General features: G+C 42.2%; 1 protein-coding gene across 5 annotated transcripts in view; it reads left to right on the forward strand.

Annotated features, from left to right (window-relative positions):
• LOC141928213 (contactin-4) overlaps positions 1–22416 on the forward strand; it is a 343764-nt gene that overhangs the window by 287624 nt on the left and 33724 nt on the right. For all 5 annotated transcript variants that reach the window (XM_074836062.1, XM_074836060.1, XM_074836064.1 and 2 more), the window contains one exon: positions 12278–12405. In XM_074836062.1, the coding sequence (XP_074692163.1) occupies positions 12278–12405 (128 nt within the window). The remainder of the gene's footprint in view (positions 1–12277; positions 12406–22416) is intronic.

Consider the following 22416-nt stretch of genomic DNA (forward strand, 5'->3'; position numbering starts at 1 on the left):
GAGAGGAAGCTGAAGTCCTGATCTGGGGGAAGCCAAGCTTCTTCCTCCTGTCCTTGGTGCCCAGGCTGGCACAAAGTCAGTGGGAGTCACAGGGTAAAGCCCAAAGCAGCAGCCTCTCCTCCCAGCGGCTGGAGTGATGGTGGCCAAGGAAAAGCAGAAAGCTCTCAGCTAATTTTTTTGTTGTCTTCTGCATTTCAAAACTTTCAGAAAGACTTTTCTCTCTCAAAGAGGTTAGCCATGGTTTTCTCGAGAGTTCACATCCTAAGGACCTCCTCACCAGGGTTGTTGGTTTACAGACTCCTCAGGTATTATTTTTGTAACAGGAATTTTAACCTATTCACTTCAATGCTATGACATTTTGAGAAGAAAAAATTGTGAAATCAGCAAGAAAAGAAAGGCTTTTCTCTTTATTCTTTCAGTGTGTCTTGAATTTAAAAAGTTGTATAAATTCCAATTTTTTTATTTGTTGCCTCAAACTTCCTAATTAGTGGTTAATTACCGTAAACAGCCAGAAAGAAAATGGCAATAGGACAGACATCACATCTTTCCCAGTCTGGTGCCAAAGTACAAACCATGGTAATATTTTTATACTGATTATTTGAGAGATGAATTGCCAGCAGTGGCTTTTGGACACACAGTCTAGTGACACTTCAGCAGAAAATAAAACCTCAAAGGATGCTTCCTATCATTGTTTTGCATTAATTGTGTTGACTGTCTTTTTTTTTTAAATAAAGCACCTGTGCAATTTCTTTAAGGCAGACAGGTAACCAAACCATCAATAACTTGTCGGGTTTTCATTACATCCTGCCTAGGCAAAATGAAAAATGACACCCTGCAAATAGCTTTTTGAAGTTTGAATTGACAATGCAGCATTCATCTTAGTTTTTAGAGACAATGGCAGAAGATGGCTCTACTTCATTGGAACATCTTAAATAACTGGCGCGTCAACTCACTTCAACCAATTTTCTGCAAAAAGAGAACTAAAATGAACCAGGAAACCACTTGATTCAATGGTCAGAGGTCTTGGAAAGCAGTCATTCTAGGCTTGATGGCCTTGTCTTCATGGACTGTTTGTCTCCCAGCAGAAGCTGGTTTTAGCTCTGTGTTGTTCTGGAAGGTCACAGTATGTTTTAACATAAGCTCACGTGAATGTGGGTCTGTCAACTTGACACTAAACATTTGTAGTTTAGTGTGTGCTAACAGTAAAAACCACTGATTTGTGTGATTGGAAATCCGCTGGTGAAAACCAGTCAGTTTTGCCATAGTTCTGTTAGAAGTAGGTCACTAACTTTTCCTTGCTTCTTGAGGATAGTTACATGGATCTGTTTTCTTTTCTTTGTGTGTATCTGGCAAAGATAATAAATCTTGTTACCTTTGTAGTTCGAGATACTTATCATATGCTTGTATGCATAACCCTCTAAATGGCCTCTCCACAAAGCTTAGCTGTCCATCTGTTTCTCTTTAGCGGGTCTCTGATGATTGAACCTCTCTGCAGCATTGGTAGTAAGTCAGTGACTGCAGTTCATTCTTGCTTTGTCTTTTCCCTCTGCTCTTCAGCAAATATTTGTAGCAAAAGGTGATCTGAGAAGGGTTAAAGAATATCTAGAATCCAGATTCAGTACCATTTTATTTTTTATGTGTAAAGAAATTAGGCTGATTCCTAAAATTTGCAAGTTCATTTATCTGCTCTTGTAGAGCTAGGAAATTATTTCCTACAACCAGCCACAAATTGTTGTTGAGCATACCTGAGATGCTGATGAATCCCAACCTACGCCAAGTTTCAGCTGGTGTTCCAGAAATGAGACTCTCTCACACCTCGACACAGTCTCCTGTAACATCAGCAATCTGTTCCTATTTTCCCAGCAGATTATTTTCAGCGTGGTATTATTGTAGTACTCAGTGATACACATGTAGGACATCATTGCTGCCACTGCTGCTGCTGGAATGAGCTTGCGACCACAACCCAGCCATGGTTTGATCAGACTCATGGTGACCTAAGTTATCTAGAGAAGCCAACAGACTTTTATCCTGGTGCTTGTGTATTAGTTTCGAAAATAAAGCCCTGCTTGCAGAGTCAGGCAAAAGGAGAGGATGAAACATCCAAAAGCATCAGACCTCCAGAGCACAGTAAGATGTGTCCCGTGTTTACACATCCTTAACAGAAATGCTGTCACTCACTGTGTACTGTTAAACAGCTGCTGCTTTTCCTGCTTGAGGTGTCTCATCTTTATGATTATTAAATTCATCTCTAGGTACCGTGCACACAGCTACAAACTATTTCTCCCTCTCTGTAAAGACGCCCCAGGAAAGAACGAGTTCCTCCCCGCAGTGCTGTTGTGTCGGAGGCGGCAGGATCTGGCTTCCAGCAGTGAGGAAGGTTTCTCTCTGTTGTGAGCACAAGCTGCAGCCAACGCTTTCAAAAATAAATGCCTGTAATTAGTCTCCTAAATGCAATTTGAAATTGATGAGTGGTTCATACTTGTCCTCCAGTTGAAGAAAATAGTAATAATGATTTTAGTAAGACTGTAGCATTTTGAAGGAAAAAATTATTATCAAATATTTCTTCTCTTGGATATTTCCATGATTAAGAGTGAGAAGGTAATGATTTTACAGTTAGGGCCAGACTTTAAGAAAAGCATGCTTAAAATCCAAGGAAATAATTACATGTCTACAGGGAAAAAAGGATTTCTAATGAACTTTTTAGACAACCTACCAGACTTCGTGATATTTTTGATGATTATTTAAACATCATTTTTAAGTGATGTAAATGTGTCTTTGGATCTTGCAAATCTATGTTAATGTCAATTACAAGTGAAGTGGGTAATTTATCTTTGTACCGTGGGCATTTTTTGTTGAAACTAGAGGAAAAGATGTGTTATATTTGAAACACTATGCCTTTGGGCTTCTGTTCGGGTGGTATCAGCTGGAACAAATAAGCTGAGAATGCATTTACTGCTTCTGCTCTAATCTCAAAAATGCTTCCAGAAATGGTTTGTGTCAGCAGTTGATGCACAGAAAATCTTGCACGGATTTTTTTCTCATAAGAGAATAATTTTTATGAGCTTCAGTGGAGGTTCCTTTAATGCTCATGTTCTCCAAACCTCTGAAGCATTTGCTGTAGGTAGAGGGTGATGGCTTGTCCTCATCGGGAAAGGAGTTGTTGGTGAGGGTGACTGGAGGCTGCGCTTCCAAATTTGATTCCTCAGATTGCCGCTGTCCCTCTTTATAGACTGGGAGAAGTCACTTAATCTCCTGCCTCTGGCTATAGTCACTGCCCTGCAAGAATGAGCACAGCAAATGTTTCACCGAACATTAGGTAGACTGAATGCAGTAGTGGCTTCACAGCACCAGCTGCTTTCTACACAAGATTCACTTGCCTCCAAGTGTGAGAGAATGCTTTGTGGGGAACACCATGGCTCTGGGCGGGTAATCGTGCATAAAGAGGATGTTTTAGCCTTTCACAGGGCAGTTTGCAAGTGTGCTTTTCCCCTCCACCACCGCCAGCAACAGCCAGGGGAGAAGTCCTGGGGCTGCCGGGGTGTGTGCGGAGCACCCCCATCCTTCACAGTGCCATCGTGGCTTTCACGGTTTGTGGGAAATGGCCAACTTAGTTTGTGAAAATAAACTGAGAAGTTGAAGTGCTGTGTTAAAAGGGCAGTTTCCCATGGGGGATGGTCTTCATTTCCCACCAAAATCAATGGAAAATTGTCTCTTTGCGCCATTGGACCCTTCTAGACTTGCAAAATCTTCCCATATAGCTCAAATTATCATTGCCTTATGTCTCAGGAATGAAAGCTGTAAAAACGAGCTTTCCATTGCTTTACTCAAATCTGCTTCCTCAAATATTTATTTTCATGACATGGTCTTTCGTACTGTATTTATTTTAATTTCATGCGTAGTGAAAAAAGAGCGGTAAGGGAGAGAAGTCAAAAGGTTCCTATTATTTGAAATTCACCACAGCCTACTGGTTTCCTTCAGGGTCCCTAGCAGTATTTGTGTTTGGTTTTCATTTGTTTCTTCCCGTTATCAGCATCCCTTAAGAAAGATATTTTGTAGAGAACTGTTCCTCTTTGATAACCTAGGGATATTTTTATATTTGAATTATGACTCTAGGCATCTTTAAACAATTTACATGAAGTCCCTAATAGCTGTAAATGCTCCCTTCTTTTCCTCCCACCACCTCACTCCTTTAGGATGAGGTTTTGCACTTCCAGACTTGTCTTAAAAATCTACGGACAAAAGGGAGGATGATGACAAAACACAGCTTTTGTGTTTATAGATATTAATATAGGCTGGATGCAGTATTATTTATTTGGACTGCTTGATCATTGCAGATAAACAATTTGTCGCAAAACAAAGTTGTGGGAGAACTTAGGATGCAAGATCTGTGACTGGTTTAAGCTGATATTGGATTCAGCGGAGTTATGTTGTTTGATGTTGCCAAGGCGGCCCCTATTTCTCTAGAATAACATTTACAGATTTTTATAATAATCTGAAAGAATTGCAATTCATACTCTCCTCACCTTTAATTCTTCATACTTAGCAAGCCTGTAAATGAAAAGCCTAAAATGAAAACACATTTACACACAACAGTTCACATCTCTGGAAGAAGTGTTCTTAGTATTTTCTTGAAAATCAATATCAAGAATTAAGTAAGAAAAAGAAGTGTAGTACTCTGTATTTTTCAATGCAGCAAGATTTGTATTCTTCCTAGGAAGACCTTCCAAAAGATTCATTTTAATTTTTTGTGCTTTCTTATTGTAGTCCCAGAACACAGAAAATGCCAAATAAACCCAAATTCTGCACACCATAGATGTCTAGCCAAGTCACAGTTGCTGTAATTTAGCAGTAATCCTCCTGGTGTCCTTCATGACTCAGATGTGCTAGTAAAAATGCTGCAAAGGTGATGTTCCTCCTTCATTGGCCTTCTCCAGCCAGTGTTTTTCCTTGGACAAAATATATATATATTTTACAGAACAAGAACCACTCCCATGACAGAGACCCCAGCAGCCCTGTGTAGTGTCACACACAGCCTCAGGAGTTCAAACACTTCATCCTCAGGCTCTTTAGCTCCATTTAAAATATACCTCTAGCAAAGCTTGTGGGTAATGCTCTACTCAACTCAATGCAACAGGATTTTAGCTCATTTTATTTTGAGCAAATATAGTTCTTACCTGAAAATTAATTATAGGGAGTTTGCTGTTAAGATACCTGCCAGTTGTCATGGATGAGGAAGGCCTTATCTAATGCCTGCTTTCACCAAGAGAAAGACATGCACTGAATTAAATGGGCTTTGACTGAGGCTCTAAATTAGCTCAGGCTTTTCTGTGAACCATGAAAAGACAAGTAGTTATAGACAAATAAGTACCAAAGCAGCTGTAGGTGGTTATCTAAATCAAAACTAACAGGTCCCAGACAAGAAGTTGCAGATGTGTAGAGTTTAGGTGGATAATCAAATGGAAACCACTGTAATGCCAATCCAGCAGACATTGTTGTCCTGCATTTCACTCAGACTTACCCAAACAGCTGTTGGGTACAGACCCAACTTGTCCCGTCCTTGCTCATGTTGCTCTCCTGACCATAGCCCTCAGGTCATGTTGATGTCCCACATTGGTAGCTGTGTGGACACTGTCCCTTTCACACCCATTTTCAGAAGCATCTGGGGTAACATGACGAGGGTGAAGCTCAAGCCTGGAAAGCCCTGTTTGCTTATGGGGGGATGCTGAGAGTTTTTGGCCAGTATTGTTGTGGGGTGGGAAGTCTCAGATGGTGTGACAAGGCACTGGGCGAGGGTTAGGATCAGGGCTCTCCCCTCACCCTCTTCTCCCTGCACACCAGGGACCATCGATGGTGTTGAATGCAGCCCCAAGAAGTTGGCTTTGACCTTGGCATATACTTTACTGGGGATTAATGTTCGGAAGCAGAAAGCTCTGACCTTACTGTTATTTATTTACGCAACATGAAGGTTGTAGTCACACATGGAGACAGCATTCCAGGGCCACAGAAATTATTAGCTGTGGACCATACTCTGAACCAGCCCATTCTTCAAGTGACGAGCAGGTGCTCGTGACCGGTGTCCCTGATTTTGGGGAGGGCTCTGTTCTGAGCAGTAAGTCCTCCCTCTCAGCCAAACCTGTGAGTATTTCTAAATTACACTGTGTTTTCCTGAAATAGCCCAATGGCCAATACTGCATTTATGAGATCATTTTAATAATCCCAGTCTCTGCCTCATTGCATGGGAAGCATTATTAAAAAGGTAATAAACTGCTACAAAGACATGTAATAGAAATAGAAATAATTTGATAAATAATGCAATTGCCCGGAATCATTTACATCTGAAGTAGAGTAGTGGCGTGAAGCAAAGTTGCTGTTAGGCTAAAAAGTGCTGTAGATATTCCTGCCTATGAACTATGAGAAAAAGCAAATACACTGCTGAGATTGCAGTCTGGTCTGTCTCATGCTTTTGCTTTCTTCCTCTGCTTCCAACCCCCCCAGTCCAAGCAAGGTTCTGAAGGATGGACAATAGGCCATTCATCATGTCGGCTGAAATACACTGTTTTTCACAGGTACATTTAACCTAAATCCTCTCTGAGAAGACGGATTATCTCTTAGAAGAACTCTGGCACCACAGTCTCTTTTCAATAGCCACGTCAACCACTGCCACAAAGGCTGTACATGAAGGGATCAATGGTAGTTTTATCTCAAATTGCACTCAGTGTGTGTTTCTTCCAACTGACATTCATTTAAATGCTTGCTCTAAGACATCTTTTCTCCCTGTAATAGAAAAAAGATCAGACATCCAAAGCATTGTTTCCTGGGGAAAAAAAAAAAAAAAAATTCAGTTGGCTAAGCATGAAATATTTCGGATGCATGTGTTTAATCAACAGTGAAAGCAAGTGTAGTTACGCTTGTATTTTGTAAATTAAAATGTTAAAATTAGCAGATAAGAAACAACATACCTTATTTCATTGCAGCAGTGCTAATAAAACCATTTGAGAGGAAAAAAAAAAAGTCCCTTTATAATTATGAGCACTTTGCTCCAAAGAAATGTTGGAGCTCTAATCTGCAGTCCCGTAGTTGTGCTGTCCGCCTGCGTGCTGCATCCCTCAGGAAGATAACCCTTACCATTGCACACGCAGCCTGCCATGTGCACTGCATTTGTAGTCCATTCATATTCCACATGTTTCCATCTGCTGAACAGAAAAATAGAGGGCAAGCTGAGAAGAATATATTGAGGGATACCTGCAGTATCATCTGTCTGGTGCAGGTTTTCTGTTGGTGATGTGTGGGCTTTGAGAGTTGGAAAATAATTCGCAATGAAAAGGTTAGCACATGGACCTGCTACTCATCCCTGCAAAGGCTTTCGCTGGGTGACTGCAAGGTGCAGGTGAGGCTGAACAACCCCTGGCTCTGCAGTGCTGATGTATTTAGTTCCTGGACCTGCATAGATTTTCTTTTAATTAAATAACAGAACAAGATGTTACAGTAGATATTATAAGTCTGGGACTTTTAAGCAAGCATACTGTCAAAGCATGAGGGCAAACCTGAGCAGCGGGTCATAGGGATGTTTTGGTCGATGCAAGCGATGCAGTCAGACACCCAAAGGTCAGATTTCCTTGGAGCTGGGCTGGACGTAATTACTGATACTCAGTTTTATGATGTGCTCTGGGAGTTTTGCAGTTTTCAGTCATGGTTTATATTCCAAATAAGGGCTTGATCTCGTTTTCACAAAGTCAGTGATAAAACTCTTACTGAACTCAACAGGACATATTCTATCTTTAAATGCATATATTACTGACTGAGAAATAATTATCTGCTCCTGGGAATCCTGCCCAGCAGTGGAGAATGCTGTGGTGAGCTACCCATGTCAGATCTATTGTTCTTGATTTGGGGTCAGAGGCAACATAACCTGCTGATGGGTGATTTAACAGATATGGCAGATATATCATGAGCTGAAAAAATAAGCACTAAGATATCAAACCAAAATGATTAAGCACTGCTCTTTTTCCTCATACTGCTCCAGGTCTGCCTGACCTCTTCCATCCATTCCCAGCAGCTGCTGGAGACACTGGGCAAGTTAGTATTGCTGTACTGGTTGGCCATGATAATATGTCCATGATGCCAAGGTGGGTCCTTTCTAGGTAGCCTAGGTGTCTTTGAATAGCAGATTGGTGCAGCTGTAGCACACACTTAGATATTTTTCATCCATAAAGATGCATCTTTCTCCTTCATATACTTTTCAGGGTTCACCCCAACCAAGTAGCCAAATGCCTTAAGACTTCCATTCCTGCCAAGCTGGCACAGGGCACATGCATTTGTCAGGCACGCAGTGTCAGCAAGAAGCTGCTATGGAGGCTGTGCCGATCAGGTTAGGAAAAAGCTTCTTCAGGGTAATGCAAAGTGCTCAGCCTGCAACTTTTTACATTTGCTGCTGCAGTGGCAAAAAAAAAAAAAAAAATGGGCAAGGAAAGCTATGGAGGAATGCTTTCAGCATTTTTAAAGGTCCTTTGTCCCCAGAAGAGCTTTGATCAAAACACTGACAAGGTCAGCTCTTCCTGGGGTAGAACCCAAAGCTTCAGTTTAGGAAACAAACAATCCTTTTATCTCCTAATTTCAGATGTGTCTCTGCTCTCTGTGGATGTGAAGTCTCCAGTTGACAACCACAGACCAACAGATTCTCTCTTAAAAATGCTATGTTTAAAATAGATGACCTTTCTTTATATAATGATGCTAAACTATCTTATTGCCATCTTTTTTCTCAAATGGATGTTTTTATCTTTGATTTTCCTCTGATATTAGCAGTGACCATGAACCAGGTTATCAGTAACGCAGTTGCATTAAGCTGTACAAGAAGAGATTTATATTTTTAGTTGTTACCACTGTTGTGGTTAGTAGTGTCAGGGAACCCAGAACATTCAATAGCAAGTCAGTAGCTCATTTTTTGAGTTTGTAGTGATTTAAAGAGATGCATACTCAGCAACCAACACTTTGTTCTAAAGTAATATGTGTGTTATTGGAAATGTAGTTTATTTTTATGTCTTCCTAGGCATCTTATTATTGGGGATGTATTTCGGAAGAGGAAGAAAGTGTACCGAACAGTGCTTCATTTAATTTGAACTTTGGTCTTAAGAGAACTTTTTCAACCAAACTGCTAAAAGCAGTTGATGAAGGGATGTTTGCTTTCAAGCCAATTAGCAGTTTGAGAACCCTCAGTGGTCTGAAATGAGTCTCTCCTCTCGTTTAATGCAGATATGTCTGCAAAGAAAATTTGTGAATTAGCAAAAGCAGTGAAAGTCCTTCCTACTTTCTCAACTAACTGTAACAAATTTCAAAGTGCTAAAATAATTACTTGTTAACTTCTAACACATTGGATTCAAATTAGAGGACAAAACATTCAGTATAGAAAAGCACCTTCAGCAAAAAGAGCCACATAACCATAAGGCCTCCTAATCAATGAGTCACAGTAAGGTTTTAATGGTCTGATTTATTTTAAAAAATTTCAGTTAACTTGCACAATTATTTGTCAGTTTTAATGCTGGTCGTTTACAGGAGTGTGCAGGGAATTACATAGTTACCAGATGAGAATTAAACATGCCCAGTGACTCTTGGGGGAATGGGTTTGAAGAACTCGGTGCAAGTCCCACCTGAACTCTTTGCAGTGTGTTAGCAGAGTTAAAGGATGCCTGTGTGCTCACATTTTAAAGCCAGATGGCTGTGGCTTTCAGCTTAGGAATGGAAGAAAATAAAGACAGCACTAGGTCCCTGAGATGTGCCAAAGCCAATGGTGGATTGACTGTCCTCATCCAAAGGTTGTCTCTAGAGTGATCCAGTCCACATTAACTACAAACTAGTTTTACGTTGGGAATAAAGATGACTTAGAAGGAAACCAGTAGCATGAGAAAGAGACGGAAAAGGCATTAGAATTTGAAATTAAAGCTGGCTTCATCAACAGATACAATTAAAATGATCTATGGAAGAGATTGTCCAGTAAATAGTTTTCAGCCATATGGCTAAAAATAAAACATAAATAAAAATAAAATCTCAACTGTACAGAAATAGTCTAAAACATCACTTTTTTCTGGATTTCTTGGGATGGCAAAAATGCTGAGGGAGTGAGTGCAGAGCCTGGCAGGGGCAGTGCCGGAGCCGACTGGTCCTTCTTGAGCTGGAGCATATTGCTGAGCTTGTTCTGTTGTTTATATTGATTTGAATTTTAATGCATGCCAAGGGCACCTTCACCTTTGAGAAAGGCACTATTGTTTCCAAAGACCTGAAACTGATAACAGCAGTAAATAATTCCTTGGGAGCTCCTGGTGCTGCTCCTGTCCAGGCTCCTGCACTGGAGGCCAGAGTGGCAAGTCCTGTGCTCCAGTGCACATCTAATGTAATATGTGCATTGATTTGTGCCAACATAGTAGTGAAGATAAGAGACAAGTAGCTATATACTACTCTCTTCCAATTATTGAGCTGGAGCAACTGCTACAGAAGCAAATATATGGCACTGGACTCCTGCAAAAATAAATTACAGTAGTGAATGTTACTGACTGCAACAATTTGGAGACCTATAAGCCAGTTGAGAAACTTCTATTAATATCACTGCTATTGATGTGTGAAATATAACCTCTGTCCCTGGTCTTTGCCAGCTGGCTTGCATGTTGTTGTGCTGCTGCAAGAGCAGGTCAGGGAGAGGTTACCCAGGACGGAGATTGGGTGGCTGTTGTCAGAGCACCTTCTCCATCTTCTTCCTCCTCACTCAGTATCATCATGCAAAGACTCTCAAACTGCCTCATTTTTCGAAGGAGCTCTATGCATGTGGACTGAGTAGCCCATGCATGCCCATCAAGAGAGCATGGCATGACAAAAGGCACCCACACCAGCTCCCTTAGGTGACACAATGTCTTCCAAGTCTCACTGGAGACTGTATTCAGTCCAGTGGCTGCAGCTGGCAGGAGCCTGGGGAGCCCCACAGATGGCATGGGCAGATGTCCTTTGTACTTCTATTCATGCCTTGTCTTATGCTGGTACTTTATTCAACTGCCTCAGTGCTGCCCCATGGCTGCAAGAAATGGTTCATGCCGATTCGTGCAGTATGTTTCTTAAACCCTTCTCAGGGGGGAAGTGCCTTCTGAGCACTTCTGCAATGGTGCAAGTATTGTTCGCTAAACTTCTTTCCTCAGAATTTCTCAATCCAGTTGCACAGAGCTTGACTGGCATTAAGGATGCAGGAAGGCTTCTTCATTTTCTTTCAAATTAGTTAAATTGGGAAATAATTGAGCAGGAGAAGGCAGGAATTAATACAAGATTTTCAATGCAGGGCTGAAAGTAGCTGAAGGGGAGAAAACAGATTGCTGCAAGACATGATACTGAGCAGACAACCAAGTATTTTGCTAAAAGAGGTGATGTTTGGCTGGGGGGAAGGTTTTTCTGGAGTCTCCTTAGATTATGCCTCCGCAGGGCACAAGTCATTCATGTTTTGATGGGATTTACTGGGCAGGATCAGGTTTTCTGTTTTCATTGACTTAGAACAGAGCAGAAGAAAATGGAACAGGAAACAAAGGTAATTGTGAGAACAAGGCAAACCTGAAGTGCAGCCCTTGTGCAAGAGGAGGGGCCAGGGATCACCCCAGGAATTAACATGCCATCCCTGCCTGCCTCCTGCCCTCCAAGAGATGTGTACCTCTTCAGATAACACTGTTTTGACGGGGACTACGTATGTGAGGAGAGGATGGGCATGAAATAGGATTTTTGTATTTTAACCTCAAACGCAACTGCAGATAAGTCCTGCGGGCTGAGTTATGCTGCAGGCAGAGAGGTGGAGAGCACGGAGGGGAAGCTTGGCAGTGTGGTACCCTTGCTGAAAAGCCATCAGCCTTCTTGACAAAAGCAGCAATGAAACACCTGCTTCACTGCATCTGTTTAGAAAAACCTTTTACGTTGTTAAGCAGTGAGCGCGGAGATTTTTAGATGTAGCCTGTGTACCACAGGTTACAAGGGTTGTCATGGTGAGTGCTGAATATCAAAGTACAGATGCATGTAAAACCTACACAAGTTACTGTTGTGTAAATTAAAGTTGCCCTCAAGTAAAGACACAGAAAACTCATGTAAGTTATGCATTCAGTATTTATGAATTGTGTCCTAAGAGATTTTTGTCAGCTGAACTCCCTCTGTAACGGGCAATGGACTGCCTGTTGTTCAAACCATCAATAATTAATGCAGACTTGAAAGAGTTTTATGTTGACTTAAAAGAATAAAACTTTTGTGTCTGCTCTCTTTCCAGAATCACTGTTTTGGACGATGGGAGCCTCCGGATTGTGAACGTCACCAAATCCGACGCGGGAAGTTACACCTGCGTGGCCACAAACCACTTTGGGACAGCAAGCAGCACGGGCAGCTTGGTTGTGAAAGGTAGTTGCAATTTTTATTGCATATGACTGATACTCCATTTTAGTACCTGAGAGCATCCTAAGCAGCCCCATGAATGCTACACCTTTCCCCCTTGATTGTAATGCAGGTGGATCCTGGAGGATTGAAGTGTCTTTTGCATCTCAGAAACCTGATGAGCCTCGTGGTTGGAGGCGACATTAACAGCAAGAAGGTGTCTGTGGTCGCACTGACTGATGGTGCTTATAGCAAGTTAATGCATTTGTTTTCACACATAGTTTAAAATTATACTGCAAATGATAGGGGAGTTGTAACACAAAGCCTGGTCTCTGGTCTGTATCGTTGTGTGACTTGTTTCTAGCAATGGTCAGTAATCATGCTTGAGAAATACTTGCTGTCGCTGCAACCAGCTGTGTCCTAAGATGCAGTTTTGCATAAAGCCATGCCGTACCTGTGGAGAAATGTTGCCCTCAGTATGCTGAGATTAGGTGGTGTCCTTTAAAAACACGTCTTACCTAGTTTAACTTTATTCTTGTTATTCTTGAACTTCCACCATTTTTTAAAAAAACTTCTGAACTCCTTGATACATCTTGTCTTGTTACAGAATGATACAAGAGTTTCACCCTTGTATTCAATGTCATTTTTTTTTAAAAGATGCACAAACTCTGATTGAATTTCATTATTTCTTATCCAGGGCTAAATTTCTGCATTTCATGAATTCAGAGTGTTTATTCATGTGTGTTCAGACTTTTTCTGTCAAATATTTTTTTCAAAAACAAAAGCTATAACATTTGACAAAAATATTTAAAGTGGTCATTTGATAAACAATGAGAGACACTGACAAATATCTTAATTTTTGGCCTGCTTATGAGTAGTCTGATGTCTGATGAATTATTATAGACAATGGATATATAGATTATACACCTATAATCACTCTCCATTTCCTTATTATTTGGGGAAAGACCTATATAGGATAACAAATCAAGAAAAATTGATTACAAAGCAATAAATCAATCACAAAGCTCTAATGCTGTCACTTTTAATTCTCCCATATATTGGCATTGATGGATTGTATTTGGTTAGAGGCTCTCTCCATCAATTATTTTTATGGTATATAGGGAATACTTTAAAATGTTTCAATGCAAGTTTTAATCCATGGTTTTTATAGTTGGAGCCCATTTCAGCAAGCAAAGTCAGGATCAAGCAAGTGCTGATAAAGCTGGTGAGCCCCTCTAACAAACCGCCAGTGACAATGGTACATTTTCTCAGAGCAAAGCATTTGTCTCTACCTTAGCTATCCAGCGAAGTACTTACAGTTAGATGGGATGTTTCTGGGGTTGCGCTTCATAGCACTTGACCTTTCCGCTTCCCTCAGGCCAAGGGACTGACGGTGCAGCCCCAGGGTGGAGGTCCGTGTTGTCCCTTCATACCTTCTGCAGGTGTTCATCATAAAAGGAACCCGTAGGGGAACATATTGACACCAAAAGGTATTCAGGGTTGGGGTTGTTTTGAATCACTTCTATGGCATTTGCCCATGCCCACGTTGGTCCCTGCAAACAAAAATAGAGACAAGTGAGGATCAGCATTACATCTCTGTATGAGCTGGCTCTGCATTTTCTTCATCTGTGTTGTCCGAAGGAGGCACCCACAGCAAACATCTAGGAAAGCACTGCTCAGGGAACACAAACACAAAAAAGACCTGGTCTATTATTAAAAGGGTCGATTGGCTACTGTCTGCCCCAGAGCAAAACTGGAGAGCAAAATGGTAAACACAGCCCAAACGCCCTTCCCTAGGGACTGCAGGAGGTGGCCTGTGCTCACGGCAGGAGGCACCGGCTCTTCAGCTGCGGCTGGGCACGGCTGAGGTCATCCTGGTTTTCCGACTGCTGCAAGGCACTAAGGGGGTTGAATTGGGGTCTGCAGTTCAGGGACCACTTGTACCACCGTAAAAAAGCCAATTGTTGAAAATAGGACTGTGTTTCGTTTCTGTTATTGAAGAGTCATGCTTCTGTAGTTCGTGGCTTATCCTTTCTTCCTTGCAGTACCCAAGGAATAGCCCGTAACTCCGAGCACAATAGGCAGCAGCTATTTTACCTGATCTTTGGGTTCACATGGTTTACAAATCACTTTTCTTTGCGGTAAGGTTCTAAAGGATTAGCAAGTACTTTTTTCTCCCTCAGTGCTCCGTTTTAACTCGATTCCATTAGCATTAATGGGAGCAACACATGTGCATGAAGCAGAGAATAAACTCTTAAGCCCAAGATGTGGATATTAACAGCAAACTGAGAAATGCAATTTCAGTCTATCCCATAAAAAGTATAAAAGAGCAGAAACTATTCTGAACTCCAAATGAACTGTAAAATACTGTATTTTATACTGAAATGCTTGAGTTTCTCTGCCCTAAGTAAAACACTGGCAAGTTTTGACAGAAATATGACTGAATACCTTATTTTAACTCAGTTTTGTGGTGTTCAAAAAGACTAATTTATCAGCTGATGAGTTTTTTGACCTTAAGATATGCTTATATTCTTTTCTAACTCATGTCATTGAGTAAAAAACTGGGAAGGTCAAAAGACATTTTTTTTAACCTTCCTGTGTTCTTCCATTAGCATTTCAGGTTCTCTTTTTTTTATTATTTCAATTTTCTTTCTCTCTCAGGGAGAGATGCCAACAGTGTCAAAGACAGTGTAGGCAAGGGTGGAAGGAGGAGGAGAATATCTGTTACACCAGAACCAAGGAACTTAAAATAAATCTCTGGCAAACAACCAAAGAGGGATGAATAAATATTCATATTATGCATGAGCAGACAGCCTAAAAAATATGAAATTCTGACGGGTGCCCATAGGGCTGTGTATTAACATGCTGTTGTCAGAACTGGTGAACCTTGGTGGTTTTCCGAACCAGTGAGATTGTGGTTTCGGTTTGTTCTGTTGGTTGTTGCTAAATGAGATCCGCTCTGGCCTCCGAGACCTGAAATCTTGCAAACTTGCATGTACAGTTTGACCTTTAAATTAAAAAGCAGGATTGAATTTGTAAGGATAGAGAAGAATCCCACAGACAGTGTTCAGAGCTATGTAAAACATGGTATGTGTTTACATGTGGTATATAAATATTAATTTTCCATCTTTTTCTATTTTTTCCTGTACTTGAGGCTAAATGTGCAATTCATCCAACACACAAAGACTATAGACTTGCACACTACTGGGGCATTAATTGACAAATGGTGTAAACAGGTGTAGACTGTACAACATGAGTTTATTATTTCATGCAGTGATATAAATTGGCTAATATAGCAGCAGCTCTGAAATAGGAAAATAATTTCAAGACATTGCAATAAAAGCTCTGAATATCAGAAGTGCAAGGAGAGGCTCCTGGCGCTAACATCCCAGCTTGTGCAATGACTAAGACCAAAATGAAGTTTCTCTGGCAGCATTAGGTATAGAAGAAGCATCAAAAACAAGCTAATGGCAGGAATGCAGATGATAATAGCGTATCACCACCATTTCTTTCACAGGATGAGAAAATCCTTGTCGTGCAGCTTGTTTCCCAGCAGACACACTGAATATCTTGATGAGTCTGTGGCCAGCTTTGCTTTTGTAAAGTTGGGGGTGAATGGATCGTGGCACCCACTGTAGACAAGTGTGGCTGCTTCTCAAACATCTACTTTCCTTTTGGCTGTGTTCGAAGCTATAAATATTTTTTTTTATATAACTTTATTAAAATATATATAAAAATCTATCTATAAATCTAATCATTCAGCTTGACTCTGCAGTCTGTAGCTTTGTGGTGGGGTCCTTTGTAATTCCCAAGGAGGCAGCAGTGATGTGTCGCGCTCCAGCAGCTGAGCTGTTGCAGAGGTGAGCAGGGTGCTGCTGCCTGGGTACTGGGAGTTGCACGTTAGGGAACCGGCCTCGGAGGAGCCATGGCAGGGATTGTCCTGCAGCAGAGATGCTCTCGGGTTTCAAAGCATTCCAGCCTGCCAGAACCAGCTTTTTGTACCATTTATTATCCAGTTGTGGACCGTACCATTTATTATTAGTTGCTTTGATTGCAGACCAGGATAACCCAGTCCTTTCCAGTCCCCTTATCTCTGTGGTTTAATGGACAGACGCAGTATATGAATGTTTGGTGGAGTCTGTAAGTTTCTGTTCTTGTCTGGAAGTACAGCAATTCTAGTCACATTGCTGCATCTCAGACAAGGGCAAGTTCCAATGACTTTATTTGCCTGTTTCGTTATGATGCACCTTTAACATTTCCCTACTGCCATTAGCTCGTCTCGTTTGCACTGCCACGGGAGGGCTTAAGGCTGTAAAAGCAAGAGAACTTTTGTTCGCTGGTATCCATAGCACTTTAGCAGAAAAAGAATACAAAGATAATGTCAGTAGGTTATTTTTTCCTCACGCTTGAATAGACTGATAGTTTTGATTTTGTCCAGCACAGTGATCCAAATTATCTTTTATAAAATTACATATTTTCCATTCCAAGCCTATTCCTTTGTGTGAATGTTGAATTGGTGTATTGCATTTAAAATTGAAACAATTGATTAAATACTGCAAATTCTGTTCCATTATCAAGTAACTTTTCAGAGACTTCAAATGTTATTGCCTTTAAACCTGCAATTTTTACTGTGTTACTGTGGTCCTTTCAAAGTAGGTGGGCTCATAGTTCAGGGACAGTGATGTGCCAATCAGCGTGGACACAGTCTTCACGCACTGTAAAAACAGTGTCGGTGGGATGCGATGGCCTTCCCAGCCCATCTTGGCATCTGTGGTTGTCTCCGTTTTGACATCATTTGATCAGTATTGAACTATGTTCTTCAGAAAATGTGCTGTGCTTGCCTCATATCCATGGGGCTAGAGTGGATTTATACTACTATGGATTGTCTTAGTAGGTAAGGAATAACCATCTTTTCATCTTCAGAGATTCTGAATATTATGCTGCCCATAAAGAAGTGAAAAGAGTTTAGCTCTCCAGCTCCACAGGTATGCGCCAGTGGAGAGACATCGCTCTCTAATGACTGACCATCTGTCTGCTATTGCATGTTTCAGAAGTTTTGTTTTGAACGTGGCTGATAATGCATAGTGCAGGGTTTCTTCAAGTCATTTGTGGCTTAATTTCCACATAATACAGTAAGCTGGTATGTGATAACGAGCACACATGCAATCAAACGGAATTGCTTATGCCTCCTTTCCTATTTGTGCATAATGTTCTTCGGTTGGGCTGAGGTGACTTTGATACCTTCATACCCATCAGCCTTCTGAAGCTGAACGGTGCAGAGGCTGGGCACAGATGTGTCTGCACCAACAGTGCTCATCATGAAACACTGGCTATTGAATTTCACAGCAATGGAGTTTCAATCACTTGTAGTTCTTTTTACCTTTGAAGACCTCATAACCCCCCATAATTGCATTAAAGATGACTTGGTATAACACCTTCAGTTTGATTTTTTTTTTAATGTATTATTTCTTTATAAGCTTAAAAGCCCAGGCAGACTTTTAAATTAATCCCATTTTTACATTATAGTAGTCTAAAAAATAAAACTCATAAAATAGAGAGATCAAACTCATATGGAAAATCATACAGTCTGAATGATCCCTCATGGGTTTTCAGAGGATTTATTTTACTCTTTTGGAAATGTTTACATGTTACCACACTTCAGATTTTTTTTGCTGGATATTCATAGATAAACTGAATCCAGAGTGAATATCCAGGGTGTTATCATACAAGGTCTAGATCACAGTTGTGTGTTCCTTACAAAATTATTTCCGCCATTAGGATGGTGTATCTGTCTATTTATGTCTTGTTTTATACTTACAAATAATTTATTTCCTTTATCACAGACACTGATTCTGCATAACAGTTAATATTGCTGACTGTGATTTCGGCATCTGTTTTGGCTTCCATGCCAGCCTTAAATCTAACGCTACAGCCATTTGCACTACTGAGATCAGCAAGTGCTGGACTTGCCTACAACTAAGCTACTTCTCAAATAGTGCCATTACTGACTCCACCAATAAAAAAGGTGGTGTTCAATAAACCTGAATTTCTCTTAGTCAAAAACACAGAGATTTTTTGAAATATATCTACATAGCTCTGCAGCGGTGTTGGGTACATTAACAAAGTGTCTTTCCTTGTTAGGGTGTACTCTGAATGCAACTGGCTGCAGAGGAACTGTGTAATGGTTTTACTGTGCAGTTGTATGAAATGCTAATCTTTCAGCAAAGAGTGTCTGTATTTTTGCGAGTGTCCTCTTTTTTTGTTTTTTTTTAATCAGTGAATACAAATAACTGTCACACTGTGAATTTTACCAGCTGTTTTCAACTATGTCATGACTGCTTTGGAGTAACTGGAATATCAATTGCTTCGGGGTGGGTGGGTTTCACTTTTTTTCTAAGATGGAGAGTAAACCATACATTAAGATGTTAGGGTTTTTTACATTAACCAAGGCAAAAATGCAGCAGATACTTAAATCTGTTGACCCATTTAAGCACAATTTACATTACCAGAAACCCTCTCTATACCTCCCTGATTTTTCCCCCATCAGATGCATTGCTGCTTCTTTGCTTATATGGAAAGCTGTCCCAGAAAACTATTGCAGGCATTTTCCATACCATCTGTCCATATGTCATGGGTTTAGTGGTTGGTCATTTTGCAACATGAATAGCCCCTCTGTCACTCTTTCTGAGGTCTGTCTTGATCAGCAGTGTTTAAGGTCATGCAAGGTCTTTATTTTTCTTTCCTCACAGTTCAATTCAATCTAATTTAAATTCATGTTGGTTATGCCTCAGCCCTTAAGAAAGGACCTGGTTAAATGACACTGGTGTTGAAAGCACAAAGTATAATTTTAAAAAGAGAGGCAGAGTTTAAAGTAATAATCCCAGAGCAGCACTTTAGTGCTGTCCATGTTTAATGGGCTTTTTATAATTATGCTGGATAGCACACAAGGTTTGTGTTCAACTGGTATCAAAGCCAAGATCTTCTACATGTACCAAAGACTTAGAACTCTGAAAAAGTCAAAAGAAGTTTTTTGATTGTTAAAGATTTTTTTTTTTAGTAGTGGCTGGACACAGTTTTTCTATGTAGTCCAGACATCAATGAATATTCCTTATCAGGTGTAATACATTGTTTTTAAAAAATTCAGGAAGAAAGCATCAGTTTAGAAGAGAAACTGTTGTTCTACAGAATCTCTAAATTAGGGGTTTATAGGCAAAAAAAGATTAGAGAGAGCCATAGAGATATGTAAGCACTGATGTATTCTTGAGTATCACAGAATCATCAAGAAGATCATCTAGTCCAACCATTAACCTAACACTGACAGTTCCCAACTACACCATATCCCTCAGCGCTATGTCAACCCGCCTCTTGAACACCTCCAGGGATGGGGACTCCACCACTGCCCTGGGCAGCCCATTCCAACGCCCAACAACCCCTTCTGGAAAGAAATACTTCCTAATATCCAGTCTAAACCTTCCCTGGTGCAACTTGAGGCCATTCCCTCTTGTCCTATCACTTGTTACTTCATTAAAGAGACTCATCCCCATCTCTTTGCAACCTCCTTTCAGGTAGTTGTAGAGGGCGATGAGGTCTCCCCTCAGCCTCCTCTTCTCCAGACTAAACCCCCCCAGTTCCCTCAGCCGCTCCTCGTACGACATGTGCTCCAGACCCTTCACCAGCTTCGTTGCCCTTCTCTGGACACGCTCGAGTAATTCAATGTCCTTTTTGTAGTGAGGGGCCCAAAACTGAACACAGTCATCGAGGTGCAGCCTCACCAGTGCCGAGTACAGGGGTAAGATCCCTTCCCTGTCCCTGATGGCCACGCTGTTTCTGATACAAGCCAGGATACCCTTGGCCTTCTTGGCCACCTGGGCACACTGCTGGCTCATGTTCAGCCAGCTGTCAATCAACACCCCCAGGTCCCTCTCTGACTGGCAGCTCTCCAGCCACTCCTCCCCAAGCCTGTAGCGCTGCTGGGGGTTGTTGTGACCCAAGTGCAGCACCCGGCATTTGGCCTTATTGAAACTCCTCCAGTTGGCCTTAGCCCATCGCTCCAGCCTGTCCAGATCTCTCTGCAGAGCCTCCCTACCCTCGAGCAGATCAACACTCCCACCCAGCTTGGTGTCATCTGCAAACTTACTGAGGGGGCACTCAATCCCCTTGTGTAGATCATCAATAAAGATGTTAAACAGGAGTGGCCCCAAAACCGAGCCCTGGGGGACACCACTCGTGACCGGCCACCAACCGGATTTAACTCCATTAACCACTGACAAGTATCGAATGGGATACACCCGAGGGTGCTGCATCATGGCTTCAAGCTCCTCCTGTTTGTTACCCATGCTGTGTGCATTGGTATACATGCACTTCAGATGGGCTGATGTCCCCAGCACCTTTTCGCATTTAGAGGTCCTAAGTCCGGCCTGACCTTTCACAGGTGTTACCATGGTTACTGATCAATATCCCTTGCATCTTTGTTGTGCTGCCTGTCTCCATCCCTTGCCTCTACTGGGATAGCAGGGTGAGGGTCATTGCTGGCACAACAGCCCACAAACTCTGGTAACCTACCCTGGGGCTTATGTTCCAGTTTTGTCCCCTTCCCCCTTCAAATCTAGTTTAAAGCTCTCTCAATGAGCCCAGCTAACTCCTGCCCCAAGATCCTTTCCCCACTCTGGGACAGGTACATCCCATCTGATGCCAGAAGGTCTGGTGTCCTGTATACTAACCTGTGATTGAAAAATCCAAAGCCCTGCCAGTAACACCAGTCTCAGAGCCACAAGTTCATCTGTTGGGTTCTCCTGTAATCTTCTTCATCCATTCCCGCAACTGAAGGGATGAAGGAGAACACAATTTGTGCCCCTGACCCCTTAACCAGTTTCTCCAAGGCCATGAAATCTCTCTTCATTGATTTAGGATTTCTCCTGCTAATATTATCGCTACCTACCTGAAAATCCAAGAGAGGGTAGTAGTCCTTGGGTCTCACTACAGCAGGGAGTTTAGCCATGAGGTCCTTCACCTGGGCCACAGGAAGGCAGCAGACTTCCCTATGAAGTGGGTCCAGTCTGTATATTGGGCCTTCGACACCCCTCAGAATGGAGTCACCCACTACAATGACCCTTCTGGGGTTCTTTTTAGCATTGGTTTTAATACCTGGTCTAGAGCAACCAGGCCTGGGTGGACCTTGATCTTCTTCCTTGTTTGACTCATTCTCTTCATCCTTCTCTACTTCATTCAAAAGTTCCAGAGCCCCGTATCTGTTGTGAAGGGACATCACGGAAGGTGAGGGAGGTCGGGAGGGGATTTTCCTGCCTCCCTGAGCAGGGACCTGTTTCCAGTCTCCCCCATCCCTTAGGTCCCCTCCTTCTGCCTGGTCGCAAGAGGGTGAGGGATCACCTGCCTCTTTTGGAGCCTCCATTTGCTCCTGTTGCTTCAGGGGTGCCAAGGTGCTACTCCACCAATCAGTTTCCCTTTTGCACTCCCTAATACCTCTTAATCTTTCAACCTCTTCTTTGAGTTCCACCACCAGGCTGAGCAGGTCACCCAGCTGATCGCAGCGCACACAGGTGCTGTCACTGCTGCCCTCCGACAGGACTGACAGGCTCAGGCACTCCCTGCAGCCTGGGACCTGGACCGCTGCGTGTTTGTGTGGCAGCTCCGTCTGGGTCGCCACATTTTTTCTGGTGGTGGTTTTGACCTGAGTGGAGACCATAGTTCAGTCTACTCGGGGAGGATGATGACAACCAGTTCAGATGAGCTCTAGACCCAGGAGAGGGACTGTGCCCTGTTCACTCACCCTGCCTGCGCGAACTGCTGCCCCACGCCCTTCCGAGGCTCCACACCCTGTTTGCCTGCCCCGTTGCCATGCTCCTGGTCGCTCGTGCTCCCTGGGGGCTGCTCTTGTATGTGAGGTTCCATTGGGCGTCATCACTCCAGGCTCTGCCCACTCTGAGTCCCCCCTGCCCTCACTCCCAGCTCACTCTTCCGGCTCAGGGGGGAGGCGGCTTGAGGCTCTCCCTCTTCCCTGGGCTTCTGCCTTCTCAGCTT

This window comes from Strix aluco, chromosome 11 (assembly GCF_031877795.1).
Source record: "Strix aluco isolate bStrAlu1 chromosome 11, bStrAlu1.hap1, whole genome shotgun sequence".
Taxonomy (NCBI): Eukaryota; Metazoa; Chordata; class Aves; order Strigiformes; family Strigidae; genus Strix; species Strix aluco.